This window comes from Chanodichthys erythropterus, chromosome 11 (assembly GCF_024489055.1).
Source record: "Chanodichthys erythropterus isolate Z2021 chromosome 11, ASM2448905v1, whole genome shotgun sequence".
NCBI lineage: Eukaryota > Metazoa > Chordata > Actinopteri > Cypriniformes > Xenocyprididae > Chanodichthys > Chanodichthys erythropterus.
Genome location: NC_090231.1, coordinates 54,398,681 through 54,421,205, shown reverse-complemented (window position 1 = coordinate 54,421,205; position 22,525 = coordinate 54,398,681). Strand labels below are relative to the sequence as shown.

Sequence of the window (22,525 nt, the reverse complement as noted above, 5' to 3'; positions counted from 1 at the left end):
AGTTGCTTAAGACAAACTTTTTAAAACCAGCTAAGGACCAAATAAGAGTGCAACCTAGGGTACGGCCTTGGCTTGGGCATAATCTAAAAGATTTTAGGTTAAAATTTACTTGAAAGGTTTTTTTTTTTTTTACTGACCGACCATTTAATTGCTTTTTTTTCTAGTCCAATATAAATGGTTCGGTAACACTTTACAATAAGGTTCATTAGTTAAACATTAGTTAATGCATTAACTAACATGAACTAACCACGAGTAATACATTTGTTACTGCATTTACTAATCTTCGTTAATGTTAGTTAATAAAAATACAGTTGTTCATTTTTTGTTCATGTTAGTTCACAGTGCATTAACTAATGTTAAGATTTTAATAATTTATTAGTAAACATTGAAATTAACATTAAAGATTAATAAATGCTTTATAAGTGCAGTTCATTATTAGTTCATTTTAACTAACGTAGTTAACTAATGAACCTTACTGTGAAGTGTTACCAATGGTTCTATAATAGCAAATGATTAAAAAAAAAAAAAAAAAAAAAAAAAAAAAAGTAAAATAGGCCTATTCCATGTGCTCCCTCAATTAATATGAGCTCATAAAAAGCTGCATACATAAGTTATAAAAGTTTATAATAGTTTAACATTGGAATGCAGTATGTCACACCACAGGTTTTAACTGTGTTCCTTAAAACATTGTTCAAGTGAGGAAGCTCTTGGCTTTTTAAATACCGACATTCACGACGAGGCAAATCTTTGGCCACAGAAAACATTATGATTCTGCAAGTCAGTCTTAATCTATAAATAGGAATTAATGTAGAAGTGTCAGATGTTATCTATTGGATCAAGATGTGTGTAAATGGAATTTAAAACATCTAAGAAGACTTTACTGGATTGTCTGCACCACATTCACAGGAAGAAAAACACCACACTAACTACGATGTGTGCTGGGGAAACACCACTTCAGTTAAGTTGTTTATAGCCCTGAAAAACAGGTCTTGTAAACAATCCATACAATAAACAACCATAGGAATGAAGTCAGAAGAGTACAAGGAGGAAGTTCTAATCTTTCATAAAAATGATATCAGGTACTAAGAATCTGTTGACAGTCTTGACAGTCATCTGACAAACAGGTTCAACAGACAGCATTGTTTTCCAGCGATTTCATACTCTTTACAGTTTTCCAGTACTTAGTTCAGTTCAAACACACAGACCGTTTCTTAATCACGTTTCCTCTTTTTTTTTGCTTACATATCTTATTTTTTTGAGTAATATCTGCAAGTAAATTTCTTGCAGTTACCACAACTTATTTTTTACTAATTCATTCTCTTTCTACTTGACACAATAAAACAACAGTTCCTCATAATAAACATTCCTTATGCATGCGTTGCTTGGTGAAATTAAGAGTGCTGCCTCCACCAGTCTTGAAAGACTATATGGATGATTTGTAATTGCCCAACTTGACTTCTGTTTTGACTTTTCCTCTATCATAACTATTTTTGCCCCCCCAAAAAGATATATTTTTTCTTTTTGACCAATATATGTAGCCTTTACATACCAAACATTTGAGACCACTAGTAAAAAAAAGAGCTTGTTTTGCATTTTCTAATTTACTACAAAAGGTTCACTGAACTGAAAATTGTATTATTTGTATTAGGTATGTAGCTTTAATGTCAGAATGGCATGAGCCTTGTGCTCTTCAAGGGAAGTCGAAACAATTTCACAAATGAGAAATAATCACAACACACTAAATGCATCCCTTCATCTCTTTTTATTTAAAAATGCAAACAGGTTTCTGCCTTTTAGATATCTATATCAATGAACAAAATCTGATAAAAATGTTATCATAGTGCACAGTTTGACCTCTGTACAATTGCGGTGAAAGGGTAATTACAAAAGTTCATCATTCGTTCATGGAATCACTAGTTACACTAAATACTGAGCCCCGTCTGAAGGCGAAGGTAGTTAATTGGCCAGTTCTGTAGTTTCTCCTCCCTGTAATGATGATGCTATCCTCAGAGCCTCTTCCAGTGAAGTCTGTTCATTGAGCTACAAGAGAGAACACAACATCTACGATCAATAAAATACACATATGCCCAGCTGTACAGTTAAAGATCAAGGTGGAAAAATATTTCCACTAACTAGTAAAACTAAAATACTGAAAGTAATTGTAAAAAATATTAAACTGAATAAAAATAGAAGCGAGTGAAACCATCTAAACTGTAGGCCAGACCAGAGCAACTTTCAGACACAATTTGTTTCCTTCAGCTCAGGTGTAATACGCCTAATATGCTCCAAATCAGCACTGACCCGCTGAGGCATGGACTCTACAAGAGCCCTGAAGGTGTACTGTTGTCTCTGGCACCAAGACATTAGCAGCAGATCCTTAATGTTCCTGTATGTTGTGAGGTGGAGCCGCTGTGGATTGAACTTGTTGATTCAGCACACCCCACAGATGATCAATTGGATTGAGATTTGGAGAATTTGGAGGCCAGGGCAACACCTTGAACTATTGTTCCTGAACAATGTGTGCAGTGTGTCAGGGTGCATTATCCTGCTGAAAGAGGCCACTTGTGTTGTGACACAATCCTTCCATTACCATCATTAAAATTTTGTGTCTCGTTTCCACCTAAATTACCTGGAACAATTTGTCCCAGGAACTTTTTTCCCAGGAAATCCCCCCCCCCCCCCAGACCTGTTGCTTTCTGTGTTTCCATCGTGGTCTTAAAGGGTTAGTTCACCCAAAAATGAAAAATCTGTCATTTATTACTCACTCTCGTGCCGTTCCACACCTGTAAAACCTTCATTAATCTTCGGAACACAAATTAAGATATTTTAGTTGAAATCCGATGGCTCCATGAGGCCTCCATAGGGAGCAATGTCACTTCCTCTCTCAAAATCCATAAAGGTACTGAAAACATATTTAAATCAGTTCATGTGAGTACAGTGCTTCAATATTAATATTATAAAGTGACGAGAAAACTTTTGGAGCACCAAAGAAAACTAAATAACGTCCTATTTAGTGATGGTCGATTTCAAAACACTGCTTCAGGAAGATTTGGAGCACAAATGAATCAGTGTATCGAATCTGCTGTTCGGAGCACCAAAGTCACGTGATTTCAGCCGTTGGCAGTTTGACACGCGATCTGAATCATGATTCGACACACTGATTCATCTGTGCTCCGATGCTTCCTGAAGCATTGTTTTGAAATCGGCCATCACTAAATAAGTCATTATTTAGTTTTTTTTGGCACTCCAAAAATATTCTCGTCACTTTATAATATTAATATTGAACCACTGTACTCACATGAACTGATTTAGACGTGTTTTTAGTACATTAATGGATCTTGAGAGAGGAAATGTCATTGCTGGCTATGGAGGCTGTAAGTACCATGAAGAAGAGTCTGGTGATGTAGGACTGCGCATGACTTTCCAGTTCCTGCTGGATTTCGTCCTCCGCATACAAGATTAATAAAGCCTGAACCTCGTGGTTGGTCCATCGGTCGTATTTTTTAAAATCCATTGTTGATTCGAATAGCAACTCTTACTGCACGCACCGCAACAGATTTTTAAAAACGGTGGTTGAAATAAAATGCTGCGTTGAGTCAACCAATCAGCATGTTCAGCTCCCAAGTCCCATCCCCGAAAGTTCCTGAACTTTGAAAAAGTACTACCTCGACAGCAGGGACTTTCTGAGGGAAAAATTATTACCCAGAACTTAATTTAGACCTTGGTTCCTGCAGTCGAAACACACCGAGTACCACCCCACAGTCCTTAGTTCCTGGGGAATGTTCCTGCGGTGGAAACGGGGCTCTTCTGTTAGCTCAAACCAGACATATAAGATAGCCTTCATTGTCCTCGTGCATCGATGAGACTTGGGCGCCTGGTTTGTGGTTTGTCCCTCCTCGGACACTGTTGGTAAATTCTTACCACTGCTGACCGGGAGCAACACACAAGCTTTGCCATTTCAGAGATTCTCTGACCCAGTCGCCTTGGCGTAGCAACTTGGTCCTTGTCAAAGTCAGATCTTTATTCCTGCCCATTTCTCCTGCATCTACCCAGATCTTAATGTATGGCCTTTTTAGGATATGATCAACAATATTCTCTTCACCTATGACTGGTCATAATGTTTTGGCTCATCAGTGAATCTATGCTACTTTCAAAAATCAATCAGATGAAGATATCTAAGTAGACAGGATGTGACAGGCTGTTCATTCACTCCCCCCAACTACATTTCCTGCTGGTACTGAGACTCGAAAACCGCAATCTTTGGGTTACAAGTTTAACTTTCAAACCATTAGGCCACAACTGCCCTACTGATTTGTCAGATCAGTGTCAGCGTCTGTTGGTGTTGGTTGCTTGTTTTCAGCGATTGAACATGTTCAATCGCCATTTGTCGGGTCATGGAATGTCTGAAGGCTTTTCCAAAATTTTTGCACGTTAAAAAATAAATACGCGTTTACACACTAATTCCGAAATTTTCATCCGTCATAAAAAACATTTGGATCAGGTTAAATTTGTGTTTTTCGCATCTGTAGCAAGCATTTTGAGAGGTGTTTTGACAATTCAGAACCACCGTACAAGCGGACGGCAAAAATCGAGAATCTGGCAGCACAAAGCACTGTATGACAAACAAAGTGCACTAGCAAAGCATCAAACTGAGCTTTGAGTCGCTCAGGATAATCCCGCAGCTCCTTCCTCTCTACGCAATCTCAGTATTGGATGGTCCCAATATTTCCTCTTTCTTTTTCTCTTTTAAGAAGAGAGAGGACAACAAAATCATCCTCACTGCTTGAAGACTCCATTTTGTATTGTTTTGCGAATTGTTTTGCAATGGATTAATTAATACGCATCGGACTCAGTGTTCAGTGCAAAGATCTTGAGAAGTGATTTACTGAAATTTGGTGATTGTCTGCGTTGGTCAGCGTCAAAATTCACGCAGAAATGTGACTGTTGCTAAAAGATGCTTGACATGAAAATAATGTGTACTAAAATCAGCTCAGAATATCAAACATGTTTGATATCTTCTGACTGGATGAAATCTTGGGGTGAAGCTAAAAAAATCATGGTCTGTGGCTATGCGATTTTCTTTCAAACTGCCTAAAATCTGCAGATTGGCTGTGACTTTCGCCGACTAACATCAACTCCTCCGACTGTTAAAACTCTGGGCAAAAGTCATGTAGTGTATTCCAGCCGTAAGTGAACTCTACCTGAACAGCAATCTGTGTGCCGTTAGAAGTAGCCAGAAGTGTAATTGGGTGTGCTGATAACCCATCCTGTGTGATCCTGGAAGATGTTAATTCTGGCATCATAATAGTCATCTGGAGAGAACAGAAAAAAATATGTAAAAATAGTTCATAGATTGCTTCAGGGATGATGTATTATAGTGGGCCAAAACCTGGAAAAGAGCCATTCTGGTTCCATCGTTCTGGAGTCAGTGGGTTTTTTGAATGGGTGGTACAGTAACACTTTAGTTTAGGGTCCAATTCTCACTATTTACTTGTTGCTTATTAGCATGTACTAGGATAATGGCTGTTTATTAGTACTTATAGAGCACATATTAATGCCTTATTCTGCATGACAATATTCTACATCCCTTAATCCTTCCCAATACCTGAACTTGACAATGAACTTACTAACTAGCAGTTTTTTTTGGTTTTGTTTTTGAGGTAAAAGTAATATTTATTAATGAGAATTGAACCCTAAACTAAAGTGTGACAGAATGGGTTTTTAGTTAAATGGCTGATTTGAGGTCTGTGAGGAACACAAGCTCAAGATATCTTCATGTTTTATTCAACAACATAAAATACATCAGTAACAGCCCCTACTGATTTTTTTTAAAAAGCTTTTTAAGTTGCTAACAAGTGGCTAAATGGGACTAGAGAGGTTGTCAGGGACATTAAACATCATCAGCCATACAGATAAACTCATCTACTCACTGGTCCACTTTCACAGCCTTGTTGCGTTTATAAATGCACTTTTGCAAACTATTCTAACTCAAACTTTCAAAGACTTAAATAGTTGTCGGAAGCTTAGTGACTGTGTTTATGCTTCAAAATTCATAAAGTTGTGTGCATTTGTGAACAAAACATGTAAGAACCATAAAAGTTTGTTGGTCACAGAACTTATTTTCTGCAATAATCCAAAAGCTAATAGAAAAACTGGGTTTTTGTCGAGGGAACCAGAGTGATGCTAACTTCCAGACTGGCCTACAAAAACATCACTGCAGAGCTTGATATGCATGCAAATCAGCATAGTCTTGTGATAATAAGGAAAGAACATTTTGTGTGTTTGCTGGAAACGAAAACCCACACACATGAGTGTCTGCTTCTCAAATTTACAATACCCCAAAATCCTACACACCTGTCCTTCAGTGCCATCCTCTGAGACCATAGTCACTGAATGAGCCTCCGCTGATGTCAGCAAAGACTCAGTGGGTGGGAAGGTGATCATACTGCCATCTTGTGTTACCATTGTGATTGCATTTCCAATAGCCTGTTAAAATCACAGAACTTCCCATTCAGCACATGTATTGTGGATTTGCTGTAGAAGTCTATGGCAGCCAGTGCTGGGTAGTAACTCATTACAAGTAATCTGGATTATGTAATCAGATTCTGAAATTAAATACTTGTTCTAATAAGATGATATTATGTTGTAAAATACTCATAATGAGACTAGCTACTTTTTTTAACCGATCACTTAAAGTCCCCCTGTGGTGATGTTGTTTATGTATGTGGTGTTTTTAATGTGCTTTAAAGACAAACCATGTGCAAATTCATAAGTCAACACCATTGCTGAGTATTTTCTGTTTAAAACTGCAGTGGCCAAAGACAGTCTCAAAAAAAATCGTTGGTGTTTCTGACATCACAAACTACCTTGTAACCAATCACGTCAATGTGTGATCGTCAACGATTGTATCACTGAGCTGGTGTGAGTGGGTGGAGGCGGGGCTAATTTGCATATTCATAGAAACACGTATACTAAAAAAGGCAAGGGTGTAGAGTTACATTCTAGCTATTTAAGGCATGAAGTTTTTTTTTTTCAAGGAAAAAATGTTTAAATATGTAATTTTGGTGATTAAAGTTGAGTTTTAAGGGGTAAAATTATTGACTACAGTGGGACTTTAATACTCACAAAATAGCAGTAAATTATTCATAATTCATTGACTGTTGCTAATTCTTGTTTATTATGTTAATTTTTTCTTTTTAAAAAAGACTATAGCTTATAAATGTGCAGAAAGTCTTCCAGTTTTGTGAAATTGCACACACAGACCGACCATTAGTTAAGCGTCTATTTTTACGCTGAAAATTGAAAGGCCACACAGCATAAACAAACAAACAAAAAAATACTGAATCTTTTTATTAAGCATTTTATTTTGATGGTTTTTATTTTATAATTTTTATCATTTATTTAATTAAAAGCTTTTCATCAATTTACGAAGCCCCTGCAGTTCTTTTACAAACCCTGACATAATGTAATGTTTAATGCACCTTATATTGTTTATAACAAAAAAAAAGAAATACATTTTCTTTCTCTTTGTAGTTTTATATTAATATGGTACAAGATTATCCTATTCAAATCAAAGTGATAAATGAGTAATCTAAAAGTAATCAAAAAGTAGTTAGATTATATTACCTAAAATGTGTAATATAATAGATTACGATTACATAATAGATCACCAAATACAATTTTCATCATGTCATTTGTATTCAGTAATGGATTAATCTACCCAGCACTGATGGCAGCACAGAAATGATTGCACAATTGCTCTGAAAATTGCCAGTTTTAGGGCAAGATTTGAAAATTGACCTGACCAAATTTGCAGTCAGCCACAACAACAGTTCAAATGACCAAGTACATTTAAGCTTACAGTATAAGAATCTACTGACTTTTTTGTATGCTGTGTTAAACAGAGTACTACACTTTAATTGGTAGTCAAAAGCATAATCAAAAAGACTCAAAACACTTCATATAAAAAATGCAAACCTGTGATGCTCCATCTTGTGTGATGAGAGTTACATGCTGCTGTTCTGTGACATCAGAGATTTCAGAAGCCATTTCAGGACAAGTGTCCTCACACTTCACTGGACTAACACTCAGGGAGGGGTCATCTATAGCCTCTGAACACAAAAAAAAAAAAAACAGCCCAGTTATGCTCATGAAACATCATCAAAATCTGATCTTGTATCTACGATGTAGGTATTTTTCAAAACCAACCTGAAGGGGGTTCAAAATAGCCCTCCGACTCCTCTTCTATAGGCTCAGAGTCATTGTGTGCTGTACGTTTGTGCATGACCAGCGTGGAAATCTGCTTGTACGTCTTTCCACAGTGGTTGCACTTGTAGGGTTTACAGGGAGTGTGCACTACATTGTGTTTGTATAGACTCGAATACTCAGTGAATCGCTTGTCACAACCAGGAACTGTGCAAACATACGGCCTCTCTCCTGCATGCAATAAAGACACTGGTTTAGATATTTCACAGAGCTGAATTCATAGTTACATTTAGGTTAGATTAAACATTATAAAAAAAGAGATTTTTTCCCCAAAATGGAAAATCTGACATTATTTACTCCCCCACATATCTTCTCAAATCTGTATGACTTTCTTTCTTTCTTTTGTGAAAACACAAGGTGAATTTTTGGATACTTAAAGAGATAGTTCACCCAAAAATTACAATTTTGTCACCATTTACTTACTCTCATGTCATTCCAAAAAACACTTGAGACACTTCTCAAAATATTGTTAACACTTTTACAATAAGAGCCCATCAGTTAATGCATTAAATAACATTAACAATGAGCAATGCATTTATTACGATATTTATTATATAACATTAGTTAACAAAAATACAATTGTTCATTGTTAGTTCATGTTAGCTCAGATCCATTAAATAAAATTAACAAATACATAGTTTGAGCATAATAACGGATTAGTAAATGTTGAAATTAACATGAACTAAATGTAATAAATGACTAAAAAAAAACTTTAAGGTGATGCTGTGTACAGTGAAATTACACAATTAAGCACTGCATAATATTAATTAATTTATGATTAGTTTTAGGGTCATTTATTTGTAATTATGCATAATTTACAGTTACCGTGTAACTATGTCACCTTAAAATAAAGTGTTACTGTATTTTTCTTTGTTAGTTTATGTTAACTATTGTAGATTAACAAATGGAACCTTTTTGTAACGTTTTAACAAAATATCTTCTTTTATGTTCCACTGCAGTAACAAGTTCATGCAAGTTTGGAACAACATGAGGGTGAGTAAATGATGACAGCATTTAAATTTTTGGCTGAACTATCATTTTAATAAATGAAAGAGAATGAGGACTGGAAATAACAAGCTCCAAAATGACAAGAAACACATTAAAAGTATAAAAGTATTCATGCTCTATATTACAAGTCTTCTGAATTCATACGATAGCTTTGTTTGAGAAACAGATTAACAATAACAACTTGACATCTGACCAAATCAGCACATTATTCAAATTTCGGTAACACTTTATTTGGTTACACTTTATTTTACAGTGCCGTAGTTACATTATACTTACTAGAATAAGTACTGAGTACTATTAGTTAACTACATGTACTTACTATAGAGTTACAGTTAGGTGTAGGTTTTGAGGGTTAGTTACTTGTAATTATGCATAATTTACTGTTATTACTATAGTAAGTACATGTAATGACGTGGAACAACGGAACCGTAAAATAAAGGGTTGCCCTTTATTTTACAGTGTTCTTGTTACACATAATACATGTACTTACTATAGTAATAATAACTGTAAATAATGCATAATTACATTCGACTAACCCTAAACCAAGCCCTAATCCTAATCCTAACCCTAAACCTATAGTGAGTGCATTAAATATATACTTAAATATATAACTAAAAGCTGAAGTTCGTAAACAAACTTTGATGTTGGCTTGTGAAAGCCTAAATGGGCAGCCTAAGTCAAAAAAGCCAAAGCACATGCCTGTTCTGTGTTCTGGAGCTGGGCCTGCCACATTAAATAAATAAATCAATACAAATTTTCTTATATATAATTACACTGTAACACGGACACCTTACAATAAAGTGTAACTAAAATTTCTCCTTTTGAGTTCCAAGTAAGAAAGAAAGTCTGGAACAACACGAGTGTGAGAAAATCTGATCTTTTTAATTTCTTCGTGAACTATATAAAGAGCAACACACCTGTATGGATCCGTATGTGGTTCTTGTAATTTGTTGCGCTGGCAAAGGCCCGATTACAGCCTGGCTCTGGGCAGTGATACGGTTTCTCTCCTGTGTGTGTGCGAACATGCACCTTACAGATGTTTGAGGTAGTGAAGGATCGTCCACAGCCCGGGATAGGACATAAAAATGGCTTCTCTCCTTAAAAGAACAGAGGTCATTGGTAGAAGCCCAAGTAATGTGGTGGTACAGTGGTATAACATTGGTAATAGTGCAGCTAATATGTCAAATCTCCGTATCGTTGCTGTCGGGCGGAAATCTCTTATCTCCAAAATTTACACTTTTGTAAAAAACGGAAATGGAAAACACTTTATATGTGTCAATATATTATTAAAGGTGTCATAGAACGTCTTTTCAAAAGATGAAATATAAGTCTAAGGTGCCCCCTGAATGTGTCTGTGAAGTTTCAGCTCAAAATACCCCATAGATTTTTTTTTTTATTCATTTTTTAACTGCCTATTTTGGGGCATCATTAACTATGAGCCGATTCAGGCTGCAGCCCCTTTAATTCTCGTGCTCCACGCCCCCGGAGCTCACGCTTGCCTTAAACAGCATAAACAAAGTTCACACAGCTAATATAACCCTCAAAATGGATCTTCACAAAGTGTTCGTCATGCAGCATGTCTAATCGCGTAAGTATGGTATTTATTTGGATGTTTACATTTGATTCTGAATGAGTTTGATGGTGCTCCGTGGCTAAAGCTAACATTACACACTGTTGGAGAGATTTATAAAGAATGAAGTTGTGTTTATGAATTATACAGACTGCAAGTGTTTAAAAATGAAAATAGCGACGACTCGTCTCCGTGAATACAGTAAGAAACGATGGCAACTTTAACCACATTTAACAGTACATTAGCAACATGCTAACAATTTACAAATATCACTAAAAATATCATGTTATCATGGATCATGTCAGTTATTATTGCTCCATCTGCCATTTTTTACTATTGTTCTTGCTTGCTTACCTAGTCTGATGATTCAGCTGTGCACAGATCCAGACGTTAATACTGGCTGCCCTTGTGTAATGCCTTGAACATGAGCTGGCATATGCAATTATTGGGGTCATACATATTAATGATCCCGACTGTTACGTAACAGTTGGTGTTATGTTGAGATCCGCCTGTTCTTCGGAGGTCTTTTAAGCAAATCAAATTTACACAAGAAGGAGGAAACAATGGTGTTTGAGACTCACTGTATGTAATTTCCATGTACTGAACTCTTGTTATTCAACTATGCCAAGGTAAATTCAATTTTTAATTCTAGGGCACCTTTAACATTTTACAAAAAACAAGCTCAGATGTTTACGAGGTCCGTCATTAGAACAGCCACGTCTGATTCTTGTAAAAATGTGCAAATTCTTGTATAATTCTTATGCATGCAGCTTTTTGTCTACTATTCAATACCATGGTATTTTTACTGTGTGATTTCTATATTCATATTCAGATCATTAATATTCCAAGGAATAGATGAAAGATTTTAAGGCAGCAAAGAAAGTACCTGTATGAATTCTGGTGTGCTTTTGAAGGTCTCCTGAGGTTTTGAAAGATTTTTTACAGTCCAGCTCCTGACAGCGGTACGGTTTTTCTCCAGTGTGTGTCCTGATGTGACTTTTCAAACCATAACCTAAAAGAAAATGAATGTAAGTGATGAATATAACAGCAAAAACATCAGAAATACACAACTGTTATAAGGTTGGGGTTGGTAAGATTTTTTTTACTGTTTTAATACATTTATTTGATTGAAAATACTGTAAAAGAGTAATATTGTGAACACATTATTACAATTTAAAGGCACATTATGTAACTTTTGCCCCTTTAGTGGTTAAAAAACAAAACTGCATGCATTTTGCGGAAGAACATTGTTTTGGTTGTGCTTCGGCTCTATGTGACTGCGTGGATGAATATAGTAATCCTACTGATCATAAAACATTCACTAATAGTAGGGCTGGGCGATTTATCGCATGCGATTGTCACGCGCATTTCGTCAGTAAAGCCGGTTCCCTGATTACCGCAAAATCAAATGGAGCAGCATTTAATAGACAGAACCGTAGATCACTGACAAGCTACGCAATATCGCGTTCATTATCGCAGATGATTTGCCTTCGATAATGAACCCGATATTGCGTAGCTTGTCAGTGAACTACGGCTCAGTCTATTAAATGCCGCTCCATTTGAAAGCTGCTCAAGTTGTGTCATGATTTTTTCAGGATTCTTTGATGAAAGTTCAAAAGAACAGGTTTTTTCTTTGAAATAGAAATATTTTCTAACATTATAAATACCGTTTTAATCAATTTAATGCATCCTTGCTAAATAAAAATAATAATTTCTTTAAAAATCTTATTGACCTCAAAAGTTTGAACTAGGACACAAAAAAACCTACTGAGGTGACAAATTGATTTTAAGTCTTTGTTACCTGTTGCAAACTTTTTTCCACAGCCAGGTATGTCACAACAGTATGGCTTGTCACCTGTATGCGCTCTTTCATGTACCTGAAAAAACAAAACACGAGCATGATGATCATAATGCATTGCATTTGTAATGTTGTCTATGGTGAATTAATTTTTATTTACAAGCTGATAAGCTCAAATACACAAGCTATAATAACCTTAAGATGATTTGCAGTGGTGTAAAGCTTTCCACATCCGTCATAATTACACCGAAAACATTTCTCCCCAGGCTGCTGCGTATTACGGCGAATTCCTTGACCCTGAAGTACGATCTAGAGGGAGGGAGAATAAACATTTTTGAGCATCTCTTAGTTTGGCTATTGATATTTTTATTTTGCATGGGAATTATATCATTACCTGCATCTCCACAACACCATGAGGTGAGATTTGGTCATTGGTGATCAGCTCAGAGTTTGTGTACGAGTCCATTTCCTCAATCTGCAGATTGAGAATTCAAGAGTGATCATTACATTTCACAAAAATTATTTTCTTACCAACTTTGACAAATGATTATGCTAAAAATATGTAACAATGTCACCCAATTTTATATCACCAGCAAAATCATGGCAAACACATTAGGGCTAGTCATCTTTAAAGGGAACCTTGGTTGTGTACTGCTCCAAAGCATTGATTGTTTCTTGGTCAATGGATGTATCCGTCTGCAAATCTGCTACTGTGCCATTTGTCTGAATGGCCAGAATGGTGTTAGGCTGCGACACCTGAACAGCATGCTGGATGTAAGCGGTAGACCCGTCCTCTAACTGCACCGCCTGCAAGGTACTGGGTTCATATGTTTCTGCAAATGCATTAATGACAAAGACAGACCAAAAATAAATATATAAAGCATGTTCAACAGAATCCTATTTAACATCTTGCTGCACACACTCTTAGAATGAGGTTCTATATAGAACCCTAGGGTTCTTGACTCAATCTGACAGAACCCCTTATGCCAGAAAGGTTCTATATAAGGAGAAATGTCTTAAATGATTGCATAACACTGTCATGTTCAACACATTATTTTATTATATACCCTAAAAGTGCCACTATTATGCTTTTCCAAATATTATCTTTCATGCAGTGAGTAATATAGCTGTATGCGAACATAAAATGTTCGCAAAAAAGAATGAAACGATTCTTAACTGCCAGTCTCTCTTCCTACGTAACAATGTAACAAATTTGCATAATGCCAGCCTAAGGTCTTTAATGGTTGCCGGAGAATGACATCTACTTTGACCTGCCCTCAAACACTGTAGTTCTAGCTGAGACCTGGAAGAGTTTGGTTCATGTTGTTCAAGACGCCGTTTTCTGCGCTGCGAAAGCAAATCCACTTTGCATGCATTTAAATGAATGAAGACTTGCGCTGGAATTGATGCAGGAAAAAATGAGGTCATTCAAGCACTGAGGAAGCCAACGGGGCTGAAATTCAGATATGGTTATTGGCATTTTGTTTCCAATATGTGCTGTAAGCAGTAAACAAATCTCAACAGACTGGGCCATCTGACCAATCAGAGCAGAGGAGGCTCTTGGAAAGGAGGGGTTTAAAAAGACTGAATCTTCAAACTTTTTTTACACTCTTTGAGAAATGAGGTGATGAGCAATGTATATTATGAGAAAAATTAAAGTGTTTTTTGACCTTTGATAGCCTACATGTAAATCTGTTGTAGGAGACCTCCTAAACAAAATTAACAATAATAGCACTTTAAGGTTCTATATAGAAGTTTTTCTTTTAAGAGTGCAGCAAAAACAGAGGAAATGGAAAAACCTTTTGCAGTGTGGTGGATGTAAGCAGTAGTTCCATCTTCCAACTGCACAGTCTGAGCATCTTCCAGTCTTAAGCTTTCGTTACCAACAACATCACATACAGATGAACCCGTCCAGTTATTTGACTCATCTAGTGAGCATATAATATGGGAGATAAAAAAAAGAAACATTATTTGCATATTAACATCATAAGCCTGTTCATGAAATAATAAAAGCCAGATAACTTCCAGTGAAACTAACATGAAGATTTGCTTCATAACAAGAACGGTACCTGCTTTTGGAACAGCAATGTGTTGCACATAAGCAGAGGATCCATCTTCTAACTGGATCACCTGTCCTTCAACTATATTGCTGTCTGGAGAAAACAACCAGCACTCAGTTAATACAGTAAAAAAAGTAAAAAGAAAGCAAAAACATGAACATCTTTGATTAGTTTATAAATTAAATATGACAAATACAGAGTTATAGATTGCAGATGCTTCCTGATCATTTTCAATAAACAGTTTACTTGAGCAACATTTTATTAGTTAAATATTCACTGATGAGCCAAAACATTATAACCAGACACAGGTGAAGTGAATATCATTGTTTTAGATGGTAAGCAAACAATCAGTTCTCGTAATCAAAAATGCAGGAGAAATGGGCAGGAAGCCCACTGATGCACAAGGGCAACGAAGCCTATCCTGTCTGGTCAGAGCCAACAGAAGGTCTACTGTGGCACAAATCACACAAAATTTAAATGACGGCTACTGGAGGAATGTGTCACAACACAGTGCATCGCACTCTGCTGCTTATGGGGCTGTGTAGCCGCAGACCAGTCAGAGTGTCCACCGCCTACAATGGGCACACAAGTGTCGGAACTGGACCTTGGGAGTCCGTGTACATGTGCACCGTTTACCTGGGGAAGTGATAAACCAGGATCTGCTGTGGGACGACGACAAGCCGGTGGAAGGAATGTGAAGCTCTGGGGTATGTTCTGCTGGGAAACCCTGAATCCAGCCATTCATGTGGATGACAATCTGACAAGTTCCACCTACCTAAACGTTGTTGAAGACCCCTTCATGAAAATGGTGTTCCCTGGTGGAAGTGACCTCTTTCAGCAGGATAATACACCCTGCCACACTGCACACATTGTTCAGGAATGGTTTGAGGAACATGATGAAGAGTTCAAGGTGTTGCCCTGACCTCCAAATTCACCAGATCTCAATCCAGTTAAGCAACTGTGGGATGTGCTGGACGCACAAGTTCGATCCATGGTGGCTCCACCTAGTAATCTACAGGACTTGAAGGATCTGCTGCTGATGTCTTAGTGCCAGAGACCGCAGGACACCTTCAGGACTCAGCGGGTCGGAGCTGGTTTGGCCGTACACGGAGGACCAACAGCATATTATGCAGATGGTCATAATGTTTTGGCTCATCAGTTTATATATATATATATATATACACATACACATATATATGCTATCATGTCAATACGCACCAAAATCTCTTGAGGAATGTTTCCAGCACCTTGTTGAATCTGTGCCACAAAGAATTAAGGCAGTTCTGAAGGCAAAAGTGGGTCCAACCCGGTATATAATATAGATATATCTATATATATATATATATATATATATATATATATATATATATTATATATATACACACATGCAGTGGGTACGGAAAGTATTCAGACCCCCTTAAATGTTTCACTCTTTGTTATATTGCAGCCATTTGCTAAAATCATTTAAGTTCATTTTTTTCCTCATTCATGTACACACAACACCCCATATTGACAGAAAAACACAGAATTGTTGACATTTTTGCAGATTTATTAAAAAAGAAAAACTGAAATATCACATGGTCCTAAGTATTCAGACCCTTTGCTGTGACACTCATATATTTAACTCAGGTGCTGTCCATTTCTTCTGATCATCCTTGAGATGGTTCTGTACCTTCAGATGAGTCCAGCTGTGTTTGATTATACTGATTGGACTTGATTAGGAAAGCCACACACCTATCTATATAAGACCTTACAGCTCACAGTGCATGTCAGAGCAAATGAGAATCATGAGGTCAAAGGAACTGCCTGAAGAGCTCAGAGACAGAATTGTGGCAAGGCACAGATCTGGCCAAGGTTACAAAAAAATTTCTGCTGCACTTAAGGTTCCTAAGAGCACAGTGGCCTCCATAATCCTTAAATGGAAGACGTTTGGGATGACCAGAACCCTTCCTAGAGCTGGCCGTCCGGCCAAACTGAGCTATCGGGGGAGAAGAGCCTTGGTGAGAGAGGTAAAGAAGAACCCAAAGATCACTGTGGCTGAGCTCCAGAGATGCAGTCGGGAGATGGGAGAAAGTTGTAGAAAGTCAACCATCACTGCAGACCTCCACCAGTCGGGGCTTTATGGCAGAGTGGCCTGACAGAAGCCTCTCCTCAGGGCAAGACACATGAAAGCCTGCATGGAGTTTGCCAAGATGGTGAGAAATAAGATTCTCTGGTCTGATGAGACCAAGATTGAACTTTTTGGCCTTAATTCTAAGCGGTATGTGTGGAGAAAACCAGGCACTGCTCAGTGAAGCATGGTGGCAGCATCAAGCTGTGGGGTTGTTTTTCAGCTGCAGGGACAGGACGACTGGTTGCAATCGAGGGAAAGATGAATGCTGCCAAGTACAGGGATATCCTGGATGAAAACCTTCTCCAGAGTGCTCAGGACCTCAGACTGGGCCGAAGGTTTACCTTCCAACAAGACAATGACCTTAAGCGCACAGCTAAAAAGGAGTGGCTTCACAACAACTCCGTGGCTGTTCTTGAATGGCCCAGCCAGGGCCCTGACTTAAACCCAATTGAGCATCTCTGGAGAGACCTAAAAATGGCTGTCCACCAACGTTTACCATCCAACCTGACAGAACTGGACAGGATCTGCAAGGAGGAACGGCAGAGGATCCCCAAATCCAGGTGTGAAAAACTTGTTGCATCTTTCCCAAAAAGACTCATGGCTGTATTAGATCAAAAGGGTGCTTCTACTAAATACTGAGCAAAGGGTCTGAATACTTAGGACCATGTGATATTTCAGTTTTTCTTTTTTAATAAATCTGCAAAAATGTCAACAATTCTGTGTTTTTCTGTCAATATGGGGCGCTGTGTGTACATTAATGAGGAAAAAAATGAACTTAAATGATTTTATCAAATGGCTGCAATATCCCACTATATACCCACTATATATATATATATATATATATATATATATATATATATATATATATATATATATATATATATATATATATATATATATATATATATATATATATTTTTTTTTTTTTTTTTTTTTTTTTTTAATTAAAAAATAAAAATAATTTTAAGGTCCTTTAGCTTAACTAATTCAAAAGGTCAGTGGTTTGAATGCCAGGGAACACGTTACTGTTCTTCAAATCGCACACATGCAAATGTTTGATAGAAAATGTAGAAAAAATGTGTTCAATAATAACCAAAAAACTTAAAATAACCAACAAATTTGCTGATCAATATGCTAATTTGCTTCCTATAGAAGATGATGCTAAGCTGAACAGATGAACAATGTTTCTGCTCAGAACTCGTTGTTCAGAAAGCATCGTAATAGACATACCTTGAGGGTTGTGAGGTATATATGCAGTGGAGCCATCTGCTAAAGTCACAGCCTGCAAACTGACTGTGTCCATGCTCTGATCACCATCTGAATAATTAACAAGACAAACAGAGAGTGACAGATCATGATGACTGTAATACGGAGTACATTGCCATTCAAATGTCTCTTATACTGACCAAGGCTGCATTTATTTAATCAAATATACAGTAAAATAGTAATCCTGCGATATTTACAGTTTCAAATAACCATTTTCTATTTTAATATTTTTTAAAATTTAATGTATTCCTGTGATGCCAAGCTGAATTTTCAGCTTTCAGTATCCTTCAGAAACCACTGTAATATGCTGATTTGCTGCTCAAGAAACATTTATTATTATCAATATTTAATACGGTTTTTGAGGAAACCTTGACACTTTTTTTTCCTTGGACCTTATGGTGATAGAACATTTAAAAGAACAGCACTTATTATATATATATATATATATATATATATATATATATTTTTTTTTTTTTTTGTAACAATATAGCCTTCACTGTCACTTTTGGTCAATTTAATGCATCCTTGCTGAATAAAATTATTAATTATGCACAGCTTTCCCTTTAATAAAATGTCGATGTCTGAAAAGAAATCATTAATAAAGTGTGCAGCTCTGACCTGCGATCCCCACAGCCTCAGTTAAGCAGAGCGTAACTTCCTGAGCATCACCCTCATGCTGGAAATCTGCTGACTGATTTATCTGAGCCAGCAGCATTATAACCTAGGAGAAAACAAATGTTAGAGACACAATATGATCAGATTTAGTAAGAGTTATAGAACTGTGATGAAGTGATGGTCTCAGATTATATAAACGGTTGATTGTATGACTAAATATGCTTATAAAATATTACAACAGAAGGCTGATTTCACTGAACTGTCATTTGTGTGCCTCTTTATGTCAGTTACAATGTCAAACTAAATGGAAACTATTATTAAATTTGTATTAATTTAGCTTAAGAAGACACAACAAACTTTATCTATCTTACAAGAGTTTACAAGCCCTTTTCATGGCCCTTTTCCCCTTAAACTTACAGCTACACACAGGTCAACATGGGAATAAAACGCAATGCTCCTTTTTCCTGTCTGGTCTATCATGATATTTCATTTCAAGTGCTTCTCAAACATAAGGCTCTTATCTCGGCTGTCACGTGCCACTGCAGGCCATCTCCATTTGAAGGATCCCTGAAAGCCAGCTTACGTTTCACTTCCTTCATTCAGTTCATTTGGAAGGATGCATCAAGCGTATCCTTCACGTCCTTCAATCACCCACGGTTGTAGACTTGAAGACAGCACCTCCCATAATTTTCCGTGAAATCAAGGCGTCATCAAGCTACACCTCTGTTTTGAATAAGTGACCTCTAGAGGTGAAAACTACATAGTAGCCTTTAAAATGTGAGTATCGAATATGATCCATCAGGCTTTTCAGGAATGTTTGTGTTAATTTCTCAATCATCATTGTATGGCATTGCGTTTACATGACATTCACATTACATTTACATTTATGCATTTGGCAGACGCTTTTACCCAAAGCGACTTACATTGCATTATACTATACATTTGTATCTGAGTATGTATTATATGCATTGCATTATATGTTTTGCCCACCACAAAAACTATGTAAAATTATGCATTTAAATGTCATCTTACTAAGACATATTATTGGGGGATATAGAGTGACAACAACTGATATTTATATGCATTTTATGTAAGTAATCAGCTATACTGTTATAAAGATTACTTGTAAGCTATCATTCATCTTACTTTTTGGACACATAAATATCGGCTACTGCACCAAATTGCATATTTTTGCTCTGTTTGGGCCTATTGGGGTATTTTTTTTTTCCTCCTTAACTATTAATATTTTAATATCTTATCCAAAATTTAACCTTAATTTTGGAAAAATACTTAGCATTAAATTCTTTATATTAACTCATGGTTAATATCTTATCCAAAATTTAACCTTAATTTTGGAAAAATACTTAGTATTAAATTCTTTATATTAACTTTAATAGTTTTACAGATTAATTTCATAATGAGCTCATAAAAGCTCAATGCCGTGAAGTGGAATGTGTGCTGATTGAAGGATGTGAAGGATACACTCGATGCATCCTTCAAAGTGGTTCATGTCCTGATTAAAATTGCATATTTCTCTGGATTTAAATATTCTTGGAAACACTTGGGATAGTATAAGTACACAAGTCAACAATATATATGACACTGTTCTAGTGGTTTTTGGATATTTTAATTCAAAAATCTTATATATTGTGCCTCTAACATTATTTTTATAAAAAAAAAAAAAAAAAAAAAAATGCATTAATAATCAAGTAAACCTAAGTTGCTTCAGTCCAGTACGTGTTCATCTTGAAATATTACTAACAAAATAAAAGATTTAACATGCAGATTTTTAAAAATTCATTATACATCAAATATGATAAATTAGGCTTTATAAGGACTCGGATGATACCAGTTTTGTTATGAAACATTAACACTATCACAAAATAGTATAAACCAGACGTGAAGCTTTACTTCCTTATTACAAAAAAAGCTTTTGTCCTTCAGATTTGTGCAGTGTTTTCTACAGTCACCTCAGTAGGGAGCTGATTCACCCCTGTACTTTCTGTCACTTGTTAATAAATAAACTGATACAGTTAGGGTTAATCTACTCTACGCATTCACATCTTTAACGCTTGAAAACACTGACACATGAGATTATGGGATGTGAACTCAAAGTAGCTGCCGCGATATCTAGTGTCCGATATGTATACAAGACGTCGAGAAGCAGTGCGACACTCACAGCGGATCGCTTTCAGTGCAGTGTTTATAAACATGCTTTATTTCTGCTGCTGCTGATGATGCCAGTCTGATTTTCAGTTCATTTCTGCTGCTGACGCGAATCTGATTTTCGGTAGCACAATGTAGTGCATATCGCCTGATCTTTTACATTAATAACAGATGTATTTAGAGTTTCAGACACTCACCTCTCTGAAGAACCAAATCTACCAGAAACGGTGCACCGGATCAAATTATGTATTTAATATTTCCATATGTCGAGGTCCCTAACATCGTGAAATACAACAGTGTGTTTTGAATTGGTATATTTCTTCTGTGATTTTAATGTCAGAGAACCAGTGAGTGAAGAGGTCTATTCTGCCCCCTGTTGTTCAGGAGTGATACACCCTTTTGTTGTCACTACATAATTTCCATGCTGCTGCTTTTTTTTGTTAATTATCTGAATGAAAGTCACTTCATGTAAAAAGCCAAAAAAAAAAAAAAAAAAAAAAAACTTTACTTGCAATGCGCTGAAATGTAAAATAGTTTTAAGTATATGTATTGTAAAAAATATAGTCAAAAATATAAATAATAAAAATATTATTCTGAGTGGTTGTTAGGTGGTTGCTAGGGAGTTACTAGGATATTCTGGCTGGTTGCTAGGGCATTGCTATGAAGCTGTTGGGCAGTTGTTCAGATGTTGTGGGTGGTGGCTAAGGTCTTGCTAGGCAGTTGCTAGGGTGCTTTTCAGCAGTTGCCAGATATGGTTGATAGGCAGCTGCTAGGGTGTTGTAGGTGGTTGATAGTGTGTTGCTAAGCAGTTACTAAGGTGTTTTGAGTGGTTGATATGGTGTTGCTATTCAGTCACTATGGTGTTCTGGGTGATCTTTAGGGTGTCTGGATGTCTTTGCTATGTAGTTGCTAGGATAATATGGATGGCTGCTATGGCATTGCTATGTGGTTGCTAGGCAGTTACTAAGGTATTCTGGCTGGCTGCTAGGGAATTGCTATGAAGCTGTTGGGCAGTTGTTCAGATGTTGTGGGTGGTGGCTAAGGTCTTGCTAGGCAGTTGCTAGGGTGCTTTTCAGCGGTTGCCAGATGTTGTTGATAGGCAGCTGCTAGGGTGTTGTAGGTGGTTGATAGTGTGTTGCTAAGCAGTTACTAAGGTGTTGTGAGTGGTTGATATGGTGTTACCATGCAGTTACTATGGTGTGCTGGGTGACACCCTGTCTGGATGTCTTTGCTACTGTATGTAGTTGCTAGGATAATGTGGATGGCTGCTATGGCTTTGCTATGTGGTTGCTAGGCAGTTTCTAATGTATTTTGGCTGGTTGATAGGGCATTGCTATGAAGCTGTTGGGCAGTTGTTCAGATGTTGTGGGTGGTGGCTAAGGTCTTGCTAGGCAGTTGCTAGGGTGCATTTCAGCGGTTGCCAGATATGATTGATAGGCAGCTGCTAGGGTGTTGTAGGTGGTTGATAGTGTGTTGCTAAGCAGTTACTAAGGTGTTGTGAGTGGTTGATATTGTGTTGCTATGCAGTTACTATGGTGTTCTGGGTGATCTTTAGGGTGTCTGGATGTCTTTGCTATAGTTATAGGATAATGTGGATGGCTGCTATGGCATTGCTATGTGGTTGTAAGGTAGTTGTTAGGGTGTTCTGGGTGGTTGCTAGGGTG

The 22,525-nt window shown here is 36.9% G+C and overlaps 1 protein-coding gene across 2 annotated transcripts; it reads right to left on the bottom strand.

The window, feature by feature from the left end:
• Positions 1-1,753: 1,753 nt before the first annotated feature.
• znf143a (zinc finger protein 143a) lies at positions 1,754-21,180 on the bottom strand. Of its 2 annotated transcripts, none has more exons than XM_067400066.1 (16): positions 21,059-21,180; positions 18,699-18,801; positions 18,045-18,131; positions 14,711-14,794; positions 14,441-14,569; positions 13,281-13,474; positions 13,036-13,116; positions 12,837-12,950; positions 12,645-12,720; positions 11,730-11,855; positions 10,191-10,370; positions 8,209-8,436; positions 7,978-8,111; positions 6,355-6,486; positions 5,202-5,312; positions 1,754-2,040 (listed from the first exon to the last, which is right to left on the bottom strand). In XM_067400066.1, the coding sequence occupies exons 2-16, from the start codon at positions 18,793-18,795 to the stop codon at positions 1,957-1,959; spliced, it is 1,857 nt and encodes a 618-aa protein (XP_067256167.1). In that variant the 5' UTR covers positions 18,796-18,801; positions 21,059-21,180; the 3' UTR covers positions 1,754-1,956. The 2 variants fall into 2 exon arrangements, with proteins under 2 accessions (XP_067256167.1, XP_067256166.1); XM_067400065.1 differs by having other exon boundaries at positions 13,281-13,484; positions 14,442-14,569.
• Between the last annotated feature and the right edge of the window lie 1,345 nt (positions 21,181-22,525).

Bases quoted from the DNA above. Each gene is read 5' to 3' on its own strand.
- znf143a (XM_067400065.1), bottom strand. From the start codon at position 18,795: ATGCTGCTGGCTCAGATAAATCAGTCAGCAGATTTCCAGCATGAGGGT. The intron at 18,132-18,698 runs GTCAGAGCTGCA...TTAATTATTCAG, and splicing joins TGAGGCTGTGGGGATCGCAG to ATGGTGATCAGAGCATGGAC. The intron at 8,112-8,208 runs GTTGGTTTTGAA...TTTTGTGTTCAG, and splicing joins CTATTTTGAACCCCCTTCAG to AGGCTATAGATGACCCCTCC.